General features: G+C 48.4%; 1 protein-coding gene across 2 annotated transcripts in view; it reads left to right on the top strand.

The window, feature by feature from the left end:
* FBXO9 (F-box protein 9) overlaps positions 1-13,433 on the top strand; it is a 45,516-nt gene that overhangs the window by 1,283 nt on the left and 30,800 nt on the right. The window contains exons 2-3 of one of the 2 annotated variants that reach the window (XM_074991167.1): positions 10,778-10,855; positions 11,663-11,812. In XM_074991167.1, the coding sequence (XP_074847268.1) occupies positions 10,778-10,855; positions 11,663-11,812 (228 nt within the window). The remainder of the gene's footprint in view (positions 1-10,777; positions 10,856-11,662; positions 11,813-13,433) is intronic. The other variant, XM_074991168.1, reaches the window with a different exon arrangement.

The following is a 13,433-nucleotide window of genomic DNA, read 5'->3' as shown; positions in this document are numbered from 1 at the left end:
GAAGAACACTCATGTAGCTTAAATTGCTGTGCTTTAACCTCACCTTTGGGTGGCTGTAGTCCACACAAGGGTGGGCAAACTTTTTGGCCTAGGGGCCACATCTGGGTAGTGAAATTGTGTGGCAGGCGATGAGTGTAGTGCTGGGGTAGGCAGTTAGGATGTGGGAGGGGCTTCAGAGCTGGGGTTGGCATGCAGGCTGTAGCCAGGTGCTGATGCCATCAGGCAGTTTGCAACTGACAATGCAGCTAAGGCAGGCTGCCTCCTGTCTTTCCTGTAACCCTGGGATGAAAAAACTGATTATATTGGGCCCCACATTTTGTCCCTGCAATTAGAAGGCACCCACACGCACACCCAACCCTGAGGGACGACTACAGGAGGGGATGTAGGGGGTGCCAGGGGACTCCAGGGGATGCCGCAAAGTGGGTGGGTGTTTAGAGGGAGGACCTGAAGAGGGCAGCAGTTCTTGCTCCACACTAGCATTGCAGGAAGGCAGGGGTCCTGGCTGCCAGCAGGCTGTGGGGACCAGACAGGCCGGTTTACTGAGCCAAGAGCTTGCCAACCGCCCACTCTGCTTGACTCAGGGCCTCCCGGCGATGCCTCCACACATTCTGATTGGCCCAGTGGGTGCTGTGGCAGGAGCTGCACCATTTCCATTGGTCACCGTGCTCCCTCAGCAAACAGTGGCAGTGGAGGTCCTGGGGAAGAGAGAGGAGGTAGCACAGCTGGTGGGGACAGACTGGGGGAGCCAACATAGGCCATAGGGGAGGCATGCACCCTTCCTTATGAAAATTCATGCCCCCGGCCAGTTTGTGCACCCCGGCTGTAAGCTGCCAGAACGTCTGGCAGCAGCTCCTGGAGTAGGGGAGAAGAGAGGAAAGTGGCTCCATTCCAGGGGCTGCGGGGATGTACCAGCCACTTTCAGGAGTGGCAAAGGGCTGCCACAGGCAGGAAGCCTGCCTTAATGCCACTCTGCCATTGGACTGGTAATCCTACAGGCCAGATTAAAAGCCTGAGGGGCTGGATGTAGTCTGCAAGCTGTAGTTTGTTAATGCTGGTCTACACCAACTTGTGGACCCTAACCCTAAACTAACCATGTACACTTTAGTTGGGCAAAATATAGATTCCAGATGGCTGGGTTTGTTGCATACTAGTTTTGCCTCATGTCTAAAGAGAGGAAATATTTTTGCATAAAATGTCTTATTTTCAAGGAAATATCCTGTGAAAAGTCCTTAGTCTTCCCAGAGCTCTTTCTGATCAGACCCACATTGTAGTGCTCCTTAGATAAATGGAGACAAATATTAACCTAAGGAAATGATAGATAAGATAGGGTAAGGCCAGAGACGTTCTTGTCTCTAAATCTGTTACTATAAAGTTGAAAGTCTGTAAACTTCAAGTTGGCTATCAAAAGAAGGGTGATTTTTATTTTAGATGAGTTGAAGTGCACCTTTTACAGTTATTACGGGTCCCATGGTCTTACTTCAGATCTTGGCTACAGGCATCTTAAACACCAGGGGAGTTTTCTCAGTACTTAGTGATCAGCTGTTATGGCTCAGGAATGCACTGTATGGTTCTGGTGTGCAAGACTGTGATAACTGAGCTCCACAGATGAATAAGTTTGTGGGATATGACAAGTTCCTTGTAACCAAACCTGAGTTAAAATGACCAAACTGTTTTTAGGTTTTGATTTGTATGGTCAGTAAAATAGCTCCAGTGCCATGTTTCCCCTCATGGCTGTTTAATTTTCCCTTTCCCTTAATTCTCAAAATATAACTCTGTATGTTTTGGTTGCTGATTAATGTGTGTTGAAGAGATTAAAGATGGAAATACCTTTTAAATACCAGAGTGAAGTTTTTCCACTTACTTCCCTGGTCATTGTGTGGTGACATGGGTAGTATAACTGAATGTGGGAGAACTAGTATGAGAGAAGTTCCTTGTGTAAAGAGAAGCAGAGTAGCTTTTCTTAGTCAATGCAAGTGTTAAGTGGCCACTCAAATCTAGTAGTTGAGTGAACTTCAGAAAAATACAGTTTACTCATTACATAAGTTAATTGGACTTTCAAACCAGGACAAGTTTATATTTACAGATTAGAAGCAACTAATATTTGAGTAGGTACCGAGAGCAGACAAAAGGGAGACCAGTGGAATTCAGAACTCAGAGGTTATAACGGCATCTTGAAGGCTCAGCAGTTTTGACAGTTGGTTTTTGGCAGGACCTTGAAGTTCAGACAGAGTGGCAGACTTGATTGCTTGGACTGGAGATGAGTGAGTACAGCACAGGAATCTCCATTCCTAACAGTGTTGAATTACACTAGGAGGTTTCTGATCAGAGTGGAGTCCTGGTGGCAGAATGAGGAGTTGGGATCTTGGTACAAGGAAAGCAAAAATACTGTTGGCTCAGACACAAACTTGGAGAAAAAAATTACTATTTCACAAAAGATATAATGCAGGTGGTTACTTAAAACAACTTAGGTCTAAAGTTGGGTGTTTTGTTCTAGACAGTTGTCAGGTTTGGAGTTTACCACTTAATTTTGTCAAAGCAGTTACTTGTTTAAGTTTTGTTGAAGTCATGTCCCATCTTCCTAGAAGATATCAGTTTATAGTGTTTACAGAACACCGGTTAAACACAGCTATGGTAATGAGGCATTGTCCAATGTACTGTATTTACTAGGAAGTCAGGTTTGAGTTCCATTATAATCTTAAATCATAAAGTAACACAACGTCTGGGGTGCTTCACCTGCAACATCTTTTAGACGAGACCAAATTTGCTGCTTGCTTAGGCAGTTAGACACGGCTCAAGTGATCAGTCCACACTAGCAAGTACATTTGGAAAATCCAGCCCTCTTTCGAAAGAACATGCGGAGCGTCTACACACCAAATATGCTCTTTTGAAAAAGAAATAGAAAGAACGCGGCCCTGCTTTCGAAAGCGCTCCTCCGGTCCTGTAATAGGAAGAGTGCCCTTTCCAAAAACTCTTTAGAAAGCAAATGTGTAGATGCTCCACAGGTCACTCTTTCGAAAGAGGAGTCCGCCATGGCATTGGCCAGCTGGGATGTAGAGACACCTTGGCCAGCAGCAGCAGAGCTCTGTGCTCCCTGTATCTGGCCATGTTTAAAGACGCAGGGACACAGAAACCACGTGGCAGGAAGCTGAGAGCATGCTGGCAGCAAAGGCACAAGCCTCCTTCTGCTCGCCCTTACAGCCCAGAACTTCGACCGCCAGCAATGGCCAGCAGCCAGCTCACCCAAGAGCCCCAGGGCCCCCTCTCAGAGCCCACACAGGGCTCGCAGGAGGCTGGCCATCCACAGAAGAAAAGGGCTCCCTTCTGGACTGAGCCAGAGCTCAGGTCCCTCCTCTGCCTTTGGAAGGAGGAGGAGCTCCTCTGGGAGATGGGTGTTAAGTGGAAGAACGCGGCAGCCTTCGCCACCCCTTGCCACCAGACTGGCCACCCAGGGACATCCAGTCCACAGCCAGGAGCAGGTGCAGGGCAAAGTTAATAGGGCTACGCCCAGAGTCAGGACACAGCCAGCCAGTCAGGAGCAAGTTCTGCAACCTGCCCCTACTACCGGGAGCTCTGGAGCCTCTTGGGGCCCTGGGCCAGCACACTGCCACCTGCGATCCTCAACACTGTGGTGGAAGAGCTGCACCATGGGCCAAGGAGGAGCCAAGACCTGTGGCAACCCCACACTGATGGCACCAAACCAGAGCTGCCGTCCAGGGGGTCAAGTGTTGAAGAGCTGGTCATTGACCAGTTTCAGTCTTCCAGCTGGGCGACAGCCAGCTGGGCATTGCCATACTTCAACAAGGGACCCACTGGTATGTATCTAGCAGGACACACACCCTGGCTTGCAGAGCGGGGGCAATACAGCTGCCAGCTGGCCACCCACATGCCAGTGGACCCGGCCAGGTACATCCCAGATGGCCATGGCTCCTGGTATGCCACAACGGTTGCTGGTGACGCTAAGCACCCAAACACAGGACAGCGCCACAAGCTGCATGCATGGTGGGGGCATCAGAGTGCACCCGTGGCCTGCCCAACACAACTGGGGGCCCCCTCTCTACCTGTGATGTCTCATGGCTGCCATGCCGCTGGACAGGGGGATGGGGGTCTGCTGGCCACTGGGGGGTGAGGGGCATGGTTCTTGGACCAGTACCGAGGTAATCAGTCCATCTCTCCCTCTCCATCGTTTTAGCCATGCCACTAGAGGACTGGGAAAGCCCGCTGGAGGCGGAAGAGAGGACAGGGTCACCCCTGACACAAGCACCATGACGGGCCCTCGACAGGAGGGCCCCACTCTGATTGGTTGGCAAATGTCATCATGGTCCCCAGTTAGAAGTAGCCAAGTGCTGCCTCTGCCTGGAGGAGGTGGACCTAGATTGGTGGAAAGCAGCTTGGGAGGATCTCATGTCCAACCTCAGGGACATAATCGGGGTCCTGAGGGAGCACATGGCCCACCTGGTTCCCCCACTGCTTAGCTCAGTCCTGCTGAATCCCTCCCACAGCCCTGCCTCCTCGTGCTTCCAGACCTGCTGAGGACCCCAAACCAGTGGTGGACAGGGATCCCGGGGTCAACAGGGCTCGCAGCCCTCCACCCCTGCCCTGGACTAATGGCCCGTTCTCCCCACAGGTTGAGCTGCCCCCCCATCCCCCCCATTGAGATCCTTCCCCCCGCAACCAGATTTAGGTGCTCTCCCCTTTTCCAGCCCCCTCATGTACATATTTTCCCTGTTCCTAATTGTAAATCATTCCAGTAGCCATTTGTAAAAACACACACAGGTAATAGTTTTCCTTCAGCAGTTTATTTTTGCACCATCCCTGTGTTCCATGCTTATGGTGGGGGGCACAGTGAGGGGTGTATGTGTTGGGGGGCCTACACGGGGTGGCTGTGGGTGGGGGTCACTGGGGCCCGTGAGCAAAGTTTTCATGGAGGGCCTCCCTAATGTGGACCCATCCAGGTGGGCCTGGCGACTCAGGGCAGCAGCTGGCTGTTTGTAGCCAGGGTCAGACTGGACCATTCACTCCTGGACAAATGCCTCACCCTTGCCCTCCATGATGTTGTGGAGGGTGCAGGCAAGCGCCCACCACCTGTGAGACATTCCACAGCTAATTCTTCAGGTGTGTGAGGAGGCATTTGAACCGGCCGTTAAGTCACCCAAAGGCCTGTTCCACCACATTGTGGACCTGGTTGAGCCTGCTATTAAAAGCTCCCAGGTGGAATTGGGGTGGCCAGCGTAGGGCCCTGGCTGATGCAGCTACAGGGGGCAGGCGACATCTACCACCATGCAGAGGAGCACGGTGACATCCCTGAGATGGAGTTCACACTGGGGATGTATGTCCCGACCTTCATGCAGCAGCAGAGCCCAGAATTCCAGAACACACGGGCGTCATATGTCCAGCCCGCCCAGCCCAGGTAAATGTCCATGAAGCATCCCCTCAGATCTGCCTGTGCCTGGAGCACTACTGAGTGGTAGCCTTTCCTGTTGATATAGCGGCCGCTGCTAAGTTCCGGTGTGTGGAGGGGGATGTGCATCCGGTCCAGGGCACCAAAGCAATTTGGGAAGCCGAGTGCAGTGAATCCCATGACAGCCACATCCACATCCCACATGCTGATGACCCTGTGGAACCAGCATGGCATTGATCATGCGGACAGCCTGCATGGGAGGGAAGGAGTGCACTCTCAGGAGGGCCTGAGGAAGTGCGCCCAGCCCCCTTCCTCATGTCTCCACCCCCATGCCTCCTCCCAGCCCCCTCCTCCATGCCACAGCCGCTAAGGGTCCCCCTTGCCCAAGAGCCTCCTCCCCTCACCTGTGTTGGGTGTGACCCCCAAGCATACCTTACCTCCACGAGGACAACCCCTACAGTGCTGACCAGCCAGCCAGTGCCAGCCAGCCAGAACTAGGAGAGGTGGCAGAATTGCAGGGACTCTGGGCAAGGTTGGAGGGCGGGTCTGTGCTCCTGGAAGGTGGGGGACCTCAGGCAGAAGGGGCGGAGCTGGGACACCTAGTCCTCCGTGTCCCACCGCAAACTGATGCCTTACAGATGGGTAGCTCTCCAGGGTGGCCAGCTTCCAGACACCAATAGCAACCTGTTTCTTGAGTGGGAAGGTGGGCTTCTTGTGGGCGTCGTGGTGTCTCAGGGCAGGGGCAAGCCAGTGGCAGAGCTGGAAGGTCTACTTGTTTGTGCATAAATCCTGGAGCCATCTCGCATCATCCCAATCCCCCATCACCAGCCACTCCTACCAGTTGTAGCTCCAGGGGTGGCTCCAGAAGCACGATTCTGGGTAGAAGGGCTCCAGGGCCCCAGTGGGAACACACCCCGAGTAGCAGGTAGACAGCAGTCACAAGCCCCATGGCCAGCTCTAGTGCCATGAGTTGCTGATGGGGATCCACCAGGCATTGCTGGCTGTCTGGTGCCTGCAAAGGCTCTGCAATGCTTGTGGCTGCTCTGCAGGCCTTGGCAGTGCAGAGGCGCGGTGCTTGCAAGGACTTCTTTAAGGGAGCAGCTGGCTGTAGCCCTCAGAAGGACTTATCAGCCATGCGACCCCATCCATGGCGTTTCCTGCGCTCTTCTTTCAAAAGAGCACTTGTAGCTGTGTGGACGCTCTCTTTCAAAAGAGCAGATTGAGCTTTCTATCCATTTTCTGTGTGTAGATGTGCCCTTTCGAAAGAGTGTTCCAAGGGCTGTCTTCTGGAAGTTCATCTTTCGAAAGAGTGCTGTAGTGTAGATGTAGCTTTAGTGATAGGTCTGCTTGTATACTGTTCAATTTTGTTCATTATTATCTACACCCATCCTGTTGATCTAGATAAATGCTTAAATACAAAACATTGTAAATAAGACAAAAATGAAAGTTGTGGACAGCTTCAGTTTCTTAATTACCAGCAAAGGTAGTACATTCATATTAAGCAGCACCTTCCAGCGTTTGTCAAGTTGTGCACAGAAGTCAGATGGTTGTAGTTCACATCTTATAATTAATCAATAGTCTTTTCTTTATGTGCAGTGTATATAAATTAATTGCTAAATTTAAACTAAAAATACTTAGGTGCTTAACTCTAACGGCTATTAAAATGGCACTGTGTTCATGCTGCACTTCCAACCCGAATCTAGGATTCTATGAAACATAGAAAGAGACCTCAGGATCTAGTCCAAATCAAAGCAGGACCAAACCCGGCTTCCTTTTGCCTGTGCTTTTATATTTTGGTTGAACAAACAGCCTGCCACTTAACTGAGTAATAGTGAATAGATTTACAGAAAGCTGTGCTACAAAAATCTGTATGTTGGCTAACTTTCTATATTCTGCCTACACTGAAAAACTTGGATTACATAAATTTACATCTAGATTAGGGACCATCATGCTACTCTCCCAAAATCCTAGATAAGAGGGAAAAGGCTGCAAAGATTTCATTTTGGCTAGCTGTGTTTAACTCTCCTCTCCCCCTCCCCACCTCCAATCAACTTACATGGCGAATGTCTGGAGTTTATCAGTACTAAAGCAATGGGGAGCCCCAGCTGATGCTAGGACGCCACATGCCAGTCTCCTGTTTCCCCCATTTCCCTTTTCTTCTCCCTGCTGTCACCACTACCTCTCATTCCCACATTCATCATCATCATCATCATCATCAATAACCATGGGCTCAGCACCTGTTGGTGTCTGATGCCTCTCTCACTATTTCCTTCTATCTTTCCCTGTCCAGTGCAGAGTGGTTTAGTTTCTGTAGACTAGCTCCGCACCAATCTACTACATCATCTATCCATTCTCTGTGGGGTCTGCCTCTTCTATTCGAACCGTCCATTATGCCAAAATTCCCACATTCCCTTCCCCCATCCTATTCCACCCACACCTCCCCTTTCCTTCCCCTCAAACCATCTTCCCGCATTTCTGTGACCCCCGCCCTCCATCTTACCAAGTTGCACCATGTGCAACCCTCAGGGCCCAGAAAACAGGAAGGCTCCTAGCACACAGAAGGGAAGTAGGTCAGGTGGTGGGACTCAGAAGGTGGTTTTCAGCTGCAGTCTGTGAAGCAGAAAAGTAGCTTCCTTCAGCTGCTCAGCTCTGCACTTGTGGAATGGGTTGGGGCAGTGGCACATAACCTCATGTGCCTCCCAAACAAAGGTGAGGAATGGGGGCAGTCTTTACCCCCAAACTGCACCTGTGGTCACCCCTACTCTCCCATGCAGCTTCCTTTTGCTTCCCTGCTGTTTTCTGCAAGGAGTAAATATTGTAGATTAACACCGTACAGTAAACCCTCGATTTTATGAACCCCTATTTATTGGACTTCAGGAACAGCGGACGTCCACCTGACTCCCGTTGTTCCCGAAGCCTGCTGAATCGGGGCCTGTAAAATTCTAAATCCCGCCTCTGCAAAAATATAAGGGGCTTATCAGAGCCGCCACTGCCTGGATCGCCGCTGCTGCCGCTGGAGCTACCACATGATCCTCCCACTGGGGTGGAGTGTGAACGTGGGCAGATGGCACTTGCATATACCCTCACCCCTGGTGAGAGGAGTGTGTGGTGCCTCAGGTGGTGGTGGTGGCTCCTCTAGCCACGCAGTGGAGTCTGGCAGCTCCAGGCATGTGGCAGGGGGCCATGCTGCGGGGCCGGCTCCAGCCACATGGCGTGGGGCCCACTCCAGCTGTGACAGGCTGGCTCCAGCCGCAGCAGTGAGCTCTGGCTCCTCCAGCAGCGGCGGGTTGGTGAGTCTATGGCTTTTTTGGGGGGGTGTAGTGATTTGGGGTTGGGGGAGGTGGCAAGCTGCCACAGAGGAGAGAGAAAACAATCTTACCAAGGAGAAATTTTCAGCAGAACAAAGCACAGAAAACCCTCAGATTTAACAGACACCCTTCGCCCAATTAGTCCGTTATATTGAGGATTTTCTGTTTGTCTCCCCTGCTGTGACAGTAACTCTAGTGCTCTTAATTCCAAGCTTCTACTGTATGAAGCAGATGATAGCTAAGCTATGGGTGTTAAACAGTAAAACTGTTTCAATATCTGGGTGACAGAAGCTATAGTTTTAAACATAAATCACTAAGTGAAAGGGAAAGCAGCATTTTTCTTTTGCATAGTGAAGTTTCAAGGCTATATTAAGTCACAGTTCAGTTGTCAGCTTTTGAAAGAACCACCATGTTTTATTCAGAGTTATGAACATCCATTCCTGAGGTGTTAGTAGTTACAACATCACAAATACCACCAGCATTGCGGCTAATATTATTCTAAGATTGTCCTAATTTAAAAGTGCTTTGTGACCACAGAAAGTCTGTGATATAGTTTAATGGCCAGCAGAATCCCATTAGTGAATATTTTGCCTGCTGCAATAAACATGTTGCTTTGACCATGTGTTATACTGGAATATTTACTTTTAGTCTGGATGTACATATTGGTGTCAGGTCTCTGTAACTACAACGTTTGAAGTTTGCTTATTTTCCATGTATGTTCTAAAGAATTCTATAAACTCTCAAACATTAAAGGGCCAGATTTCAGTATAAGCAGGCCTAGTTCCACTGAGATCAGTAAATCAACCTCAGCAGTATTTGGTTCTAGCTTTTTCTGTGTGAGTTGTTTTCTTCACAGTGCAAACTGGTGTACTGTGGTGTTCATTTGCAGCCCAAATTAGATGAGCCCCAAGAGATTCATAGTAGCTGAATTTGCTAAACTTCAGAGTTAATATTGTTAATCACTTCGCTGCTGAGTGATGTACCAGTTAGACCCAGCAAAGACATTGTGGCTGGAAATCCTGGTACAGAAACTGCTTCTGGTTCACAGCTTTCAGCTACGAAATATTAAAGTGGTGCCATTACATAGAACTCTTGACCTTACCTGGGAGAATGCAGTATAAGGTAGAGTCAGTTGTCCAGAACAATAACGTTGCCATGACTGTACTTTCAGTCTCCTCTTTTTGTGAAGTTATGTTCCCCACAAAAGGGATGTCCAGTCTTTTTTTCACTGGAGGCGACATGGCAATTTTTTACATGTTCCAGGAGTGCCAAAGGCAAAATAGTCCCAAACCACCCTCCAGTCTTAGACCCCTGCAGCCCAAAACTGCCCCCCAACCCCCAAACTTAACCCAAAACTGTCCACTGCCTACCCCCATGCTTAACCCCCCCTCACAGCCCCAAACCACTCTGCCGCTAGCTCTGTGACTCAGCCGGGCCTCTGCCACCCAGGGCCAGCAGCAGCTCAGTGTGCTCTGGCCACTGGGGCTTTTCTGCCAGCCCCAGCCACTGGGGTTCTGCCACCAGCCCTGCGCCCCAGCTGGGGCTCTGCCCCCTGGGGCTGGTAGTGGCTCGGCACTCCAGCTGCTGACCCCGTGCTCCAGCCGGGGCTCTGTCCTGCAGGGCCTGCAATGGCTTGGCGCCCAGCCTTTGAGGCTTTGTGGCTGACAGCCCAGTGGAAGCTGGTTCTGCCATGGCAGCTGGCCGCACAGGCCAGATAAAAAGGCTCAGTGGCCCAAATTCTGGCCCGTGGGCCACCTGTTGGACACCCCTGCCCTACGATGTTTTCAATCCAAACATTGCAGCACTACACTGGTATGTATAAAACTGCAAGTGACATCTAGCTAATTTCTGTATTACCCCTTTAAGTGAAATGCACAGTGTTTATTGTCAGTTTCTGTAGCATAAAGCAACAGGCAATGCCACTCAACTTAAAAGTTGAAAAGTTAAAAATTTAGCCTGATGACACTGAGCAGGACCAAGGTTTTCTTGTAAAGAGTGCGCGTGAAATTTGCACAACAAAGTATTTGTACATGTTCTGGTTTCATATTAACATGTAGCTGTTCTCTATTAGGCAGAAGCTGAAGAAGATTGTCACTCTGATCTGATAGGAGCTGATGACAATGAAAGGTCTGGTGAAGCAAATCTTCAGGTACATCTAAAGCAGCACTCATTTTGAAGCTCATTTCACTTGCATTTCTTCTATGGTAGCAAAAGCATTTACACATTATTAATACAAAAAAACCACCCAAAACAACCTTGGAATTTAGATTACTATAGAATACTTTCAAATACACAGTGAAGACAAAATTAAACGAGGGAAGTGTCATATGATAAAACAAGAGTGAACTTATGCCACATTACTCTCCCCTTAAAAAATAAGCAAACTACAAATGATAACCTTGATCATAAACAAAGCTAATTTACATTAATGTATTAAGTAATTTTATGTAGACAAAATGGTTTAAGATTCATTTGTCTTAGGCAAAGGACAGCTGAGATGGTGTAATATTAATAAGGAAGTAGACTTAGAAAGCAGTTATTCCAACATCTTCAGAAACAAAACATTGAGATTGTTTCTGTGTATTCAGGCCAAAATTAAGATGCTGCAAGAAATTACATTTTCTTTTGCACTCTTGAATTGTCCAATCAGAAGCAGTTGCACTGGTGAAACTAAATTGGCCACAAGCCATAGTGTTTGTATGTGAGAGACTTATCTGGTAATTCTGTTGTAACTGAAGCTACAGGAAAATCCAGTTCTAATCTGCACCTGAATTTGCTAAATAAAGTCCCCATATTTAACCTTATATGACTGCTATTGTATGTATAAGGTATCTTCAAATTTGTATTTCTAGATTGAACCTGAAGAAACCATGTAATCTCTTGTAAAGAGATGTACTGTCTGCACAGAAAATGCTAAATCAGAACCTACTAGGAGATAATGTTTCTGCATTTTTAGGCAGAGCTCCAGATGTTTCGAGCTCAGTGGATTTTTGAACTTGCCCCAGGCATGAGTTCTGGTGGTTTGGAAACTGTGCCGTGCACAAGAGGGCCTGGAATAAAGGCTGTAGATACCAAAGGAAAGCAGGAGCTAGCAAAAGAGGAGAAGGTAGGAAAGATCATTTACCTTACTAATGGGCTCTCTAAGTTAGCATTCCGTTAACTTTTAACGTTGAATGTTTAGTTTCTGGTTAAACGTGCAGAAAAATCAGACAGATAGCAACCTCACTGTATGCTAGATTCACAAAGGGATGCTGTAGTGTTTAATTTTTAGTATTTGGGGTTAGCCATGTTCGTCCGTATCCGCAAAAACAATGAGAAGTCCTCTGGCACTTTAAAGAGTAACTGATAGTTTGGAGCTTAAGCTTTTGTGGGCAAAACTGCAGTACATTATATGTGACGAAGCAGGTCTTTGCCCACGAAATCTTGCCAGACACCCACCACATCTCCAAGAGATGCAGCAAGGACTGTCATTCTCGTGTGAGTCTTCATAGTCACAGTAGTAGTAGTAGGCATCCTTCAGTCTGCATAGACTATGGATCGCGCCCTTTAAAGTTTCACTTGAGGACTTCATTTACAGCATCTGTTGTGACTATAAAGACCCACACGAGAGTGACAGTCCTTGCTGCATCTCTTGCAGATGTAGTGGGTGTCTGGCAAGTCCTTATTGTGCTTTCTGTGCGCTCGCTTCTCCTCTGCTAGCTGTCTGATCTTCATCTCGCCCTTCTGAAGGCCCTTGTGCAGCCCCTGCCTCCATCTGCTGCGGTCGTCTGCTAGATCTTCCCAGTTATCCAGCTCGATGTCTACCTCTCTGAGGTCTCTCTTGCAGACATCTTTGTAACGCAACTGGGGGCATCCGGGAGGTCTTTTGCCAGAGGCTAGCTCACCATACAGGATGTCTTTTGGAATCCTTCCATCATTCAACCTGTGGACGTGGCCAAGCCAGCAGAGTCGACGCTGCCTGAGGAGGGTGTGCATGGTTGGGATTCCAGTACAGTTGATGCTGTAAATGAAGTCCTCAATTGAAACTATAAAGGGCGCGATCCATAGTCTATGCAGAGTGAAGGATGCCTACTACTACTACTTATACTCCAAAAGATCAGTTAGTCTATAAGGTGTGACAGGACTTCCCTTTATTTTTAGGTGCCTAGAAGATAACTGGGATTCACAAACAATGCACAGGGAAGGTAGCCTTAGGTACCCATGTACAAGCACTACACATGTATGCAGCTCGTCACAGTGACAGGTGGGCTGCATCTGAACTTGTCACATGCTTCAGTGAAGGACTCTGCCAGAGGGTAGTTGTCCATGCCTTTCAGTGAAATAGAAAAAGCCTTTGGCAGTTGTCTACTACACTGCTAAAAATAACATTGTAGATGTCGGGCTCACTGTTTGAGTGTGTAGAGAGTGCTTAGGGCAGTGTTTCTTAAACTCTGAGATCCTGGAACACCAAACAATATTTTTTATGCAGAAGACCTATGAAAGTTTTCTTCAAAAAAGAATTATTGTCAGACCAAAAAAAACCCCCCAAACCCAACAGCAACATGTACAGCAAAAACAAAAGGAAATAGTTTAATCCATCTTCGTAGCACTGAAGTAGTAACATTGTATCTGGTTTTAATAACGTTACATACACCAGCAGTGTATTTTTCCAAATGCTCGCGACGCTCCTGTGAGTTCTTCGCAGAACACCAGTGTTCCATGGAAGATAGTTTAAGAAACAATGCTGC

The sequence above is a fragment of the Carettochelys insculpta genome, chromosome 3 (assembly GCF_033958435.1).
Source record: "Carettochelys insculpta isolate YL-2023 chromosome 3, ASM3395843v1, whole genome shotgun sequence".
Lineage (NCBI taxonomy): Eukaryota > Metazoa > Chordata > Testudines > Carettochelyidae > Carettochelys > Carettochelys insculpta.
The sequence above is the reverse complement of the archived record's forward strand: the minus strand, read 5'-3'. Positions and strand labels throughout refer to the sequence as shown.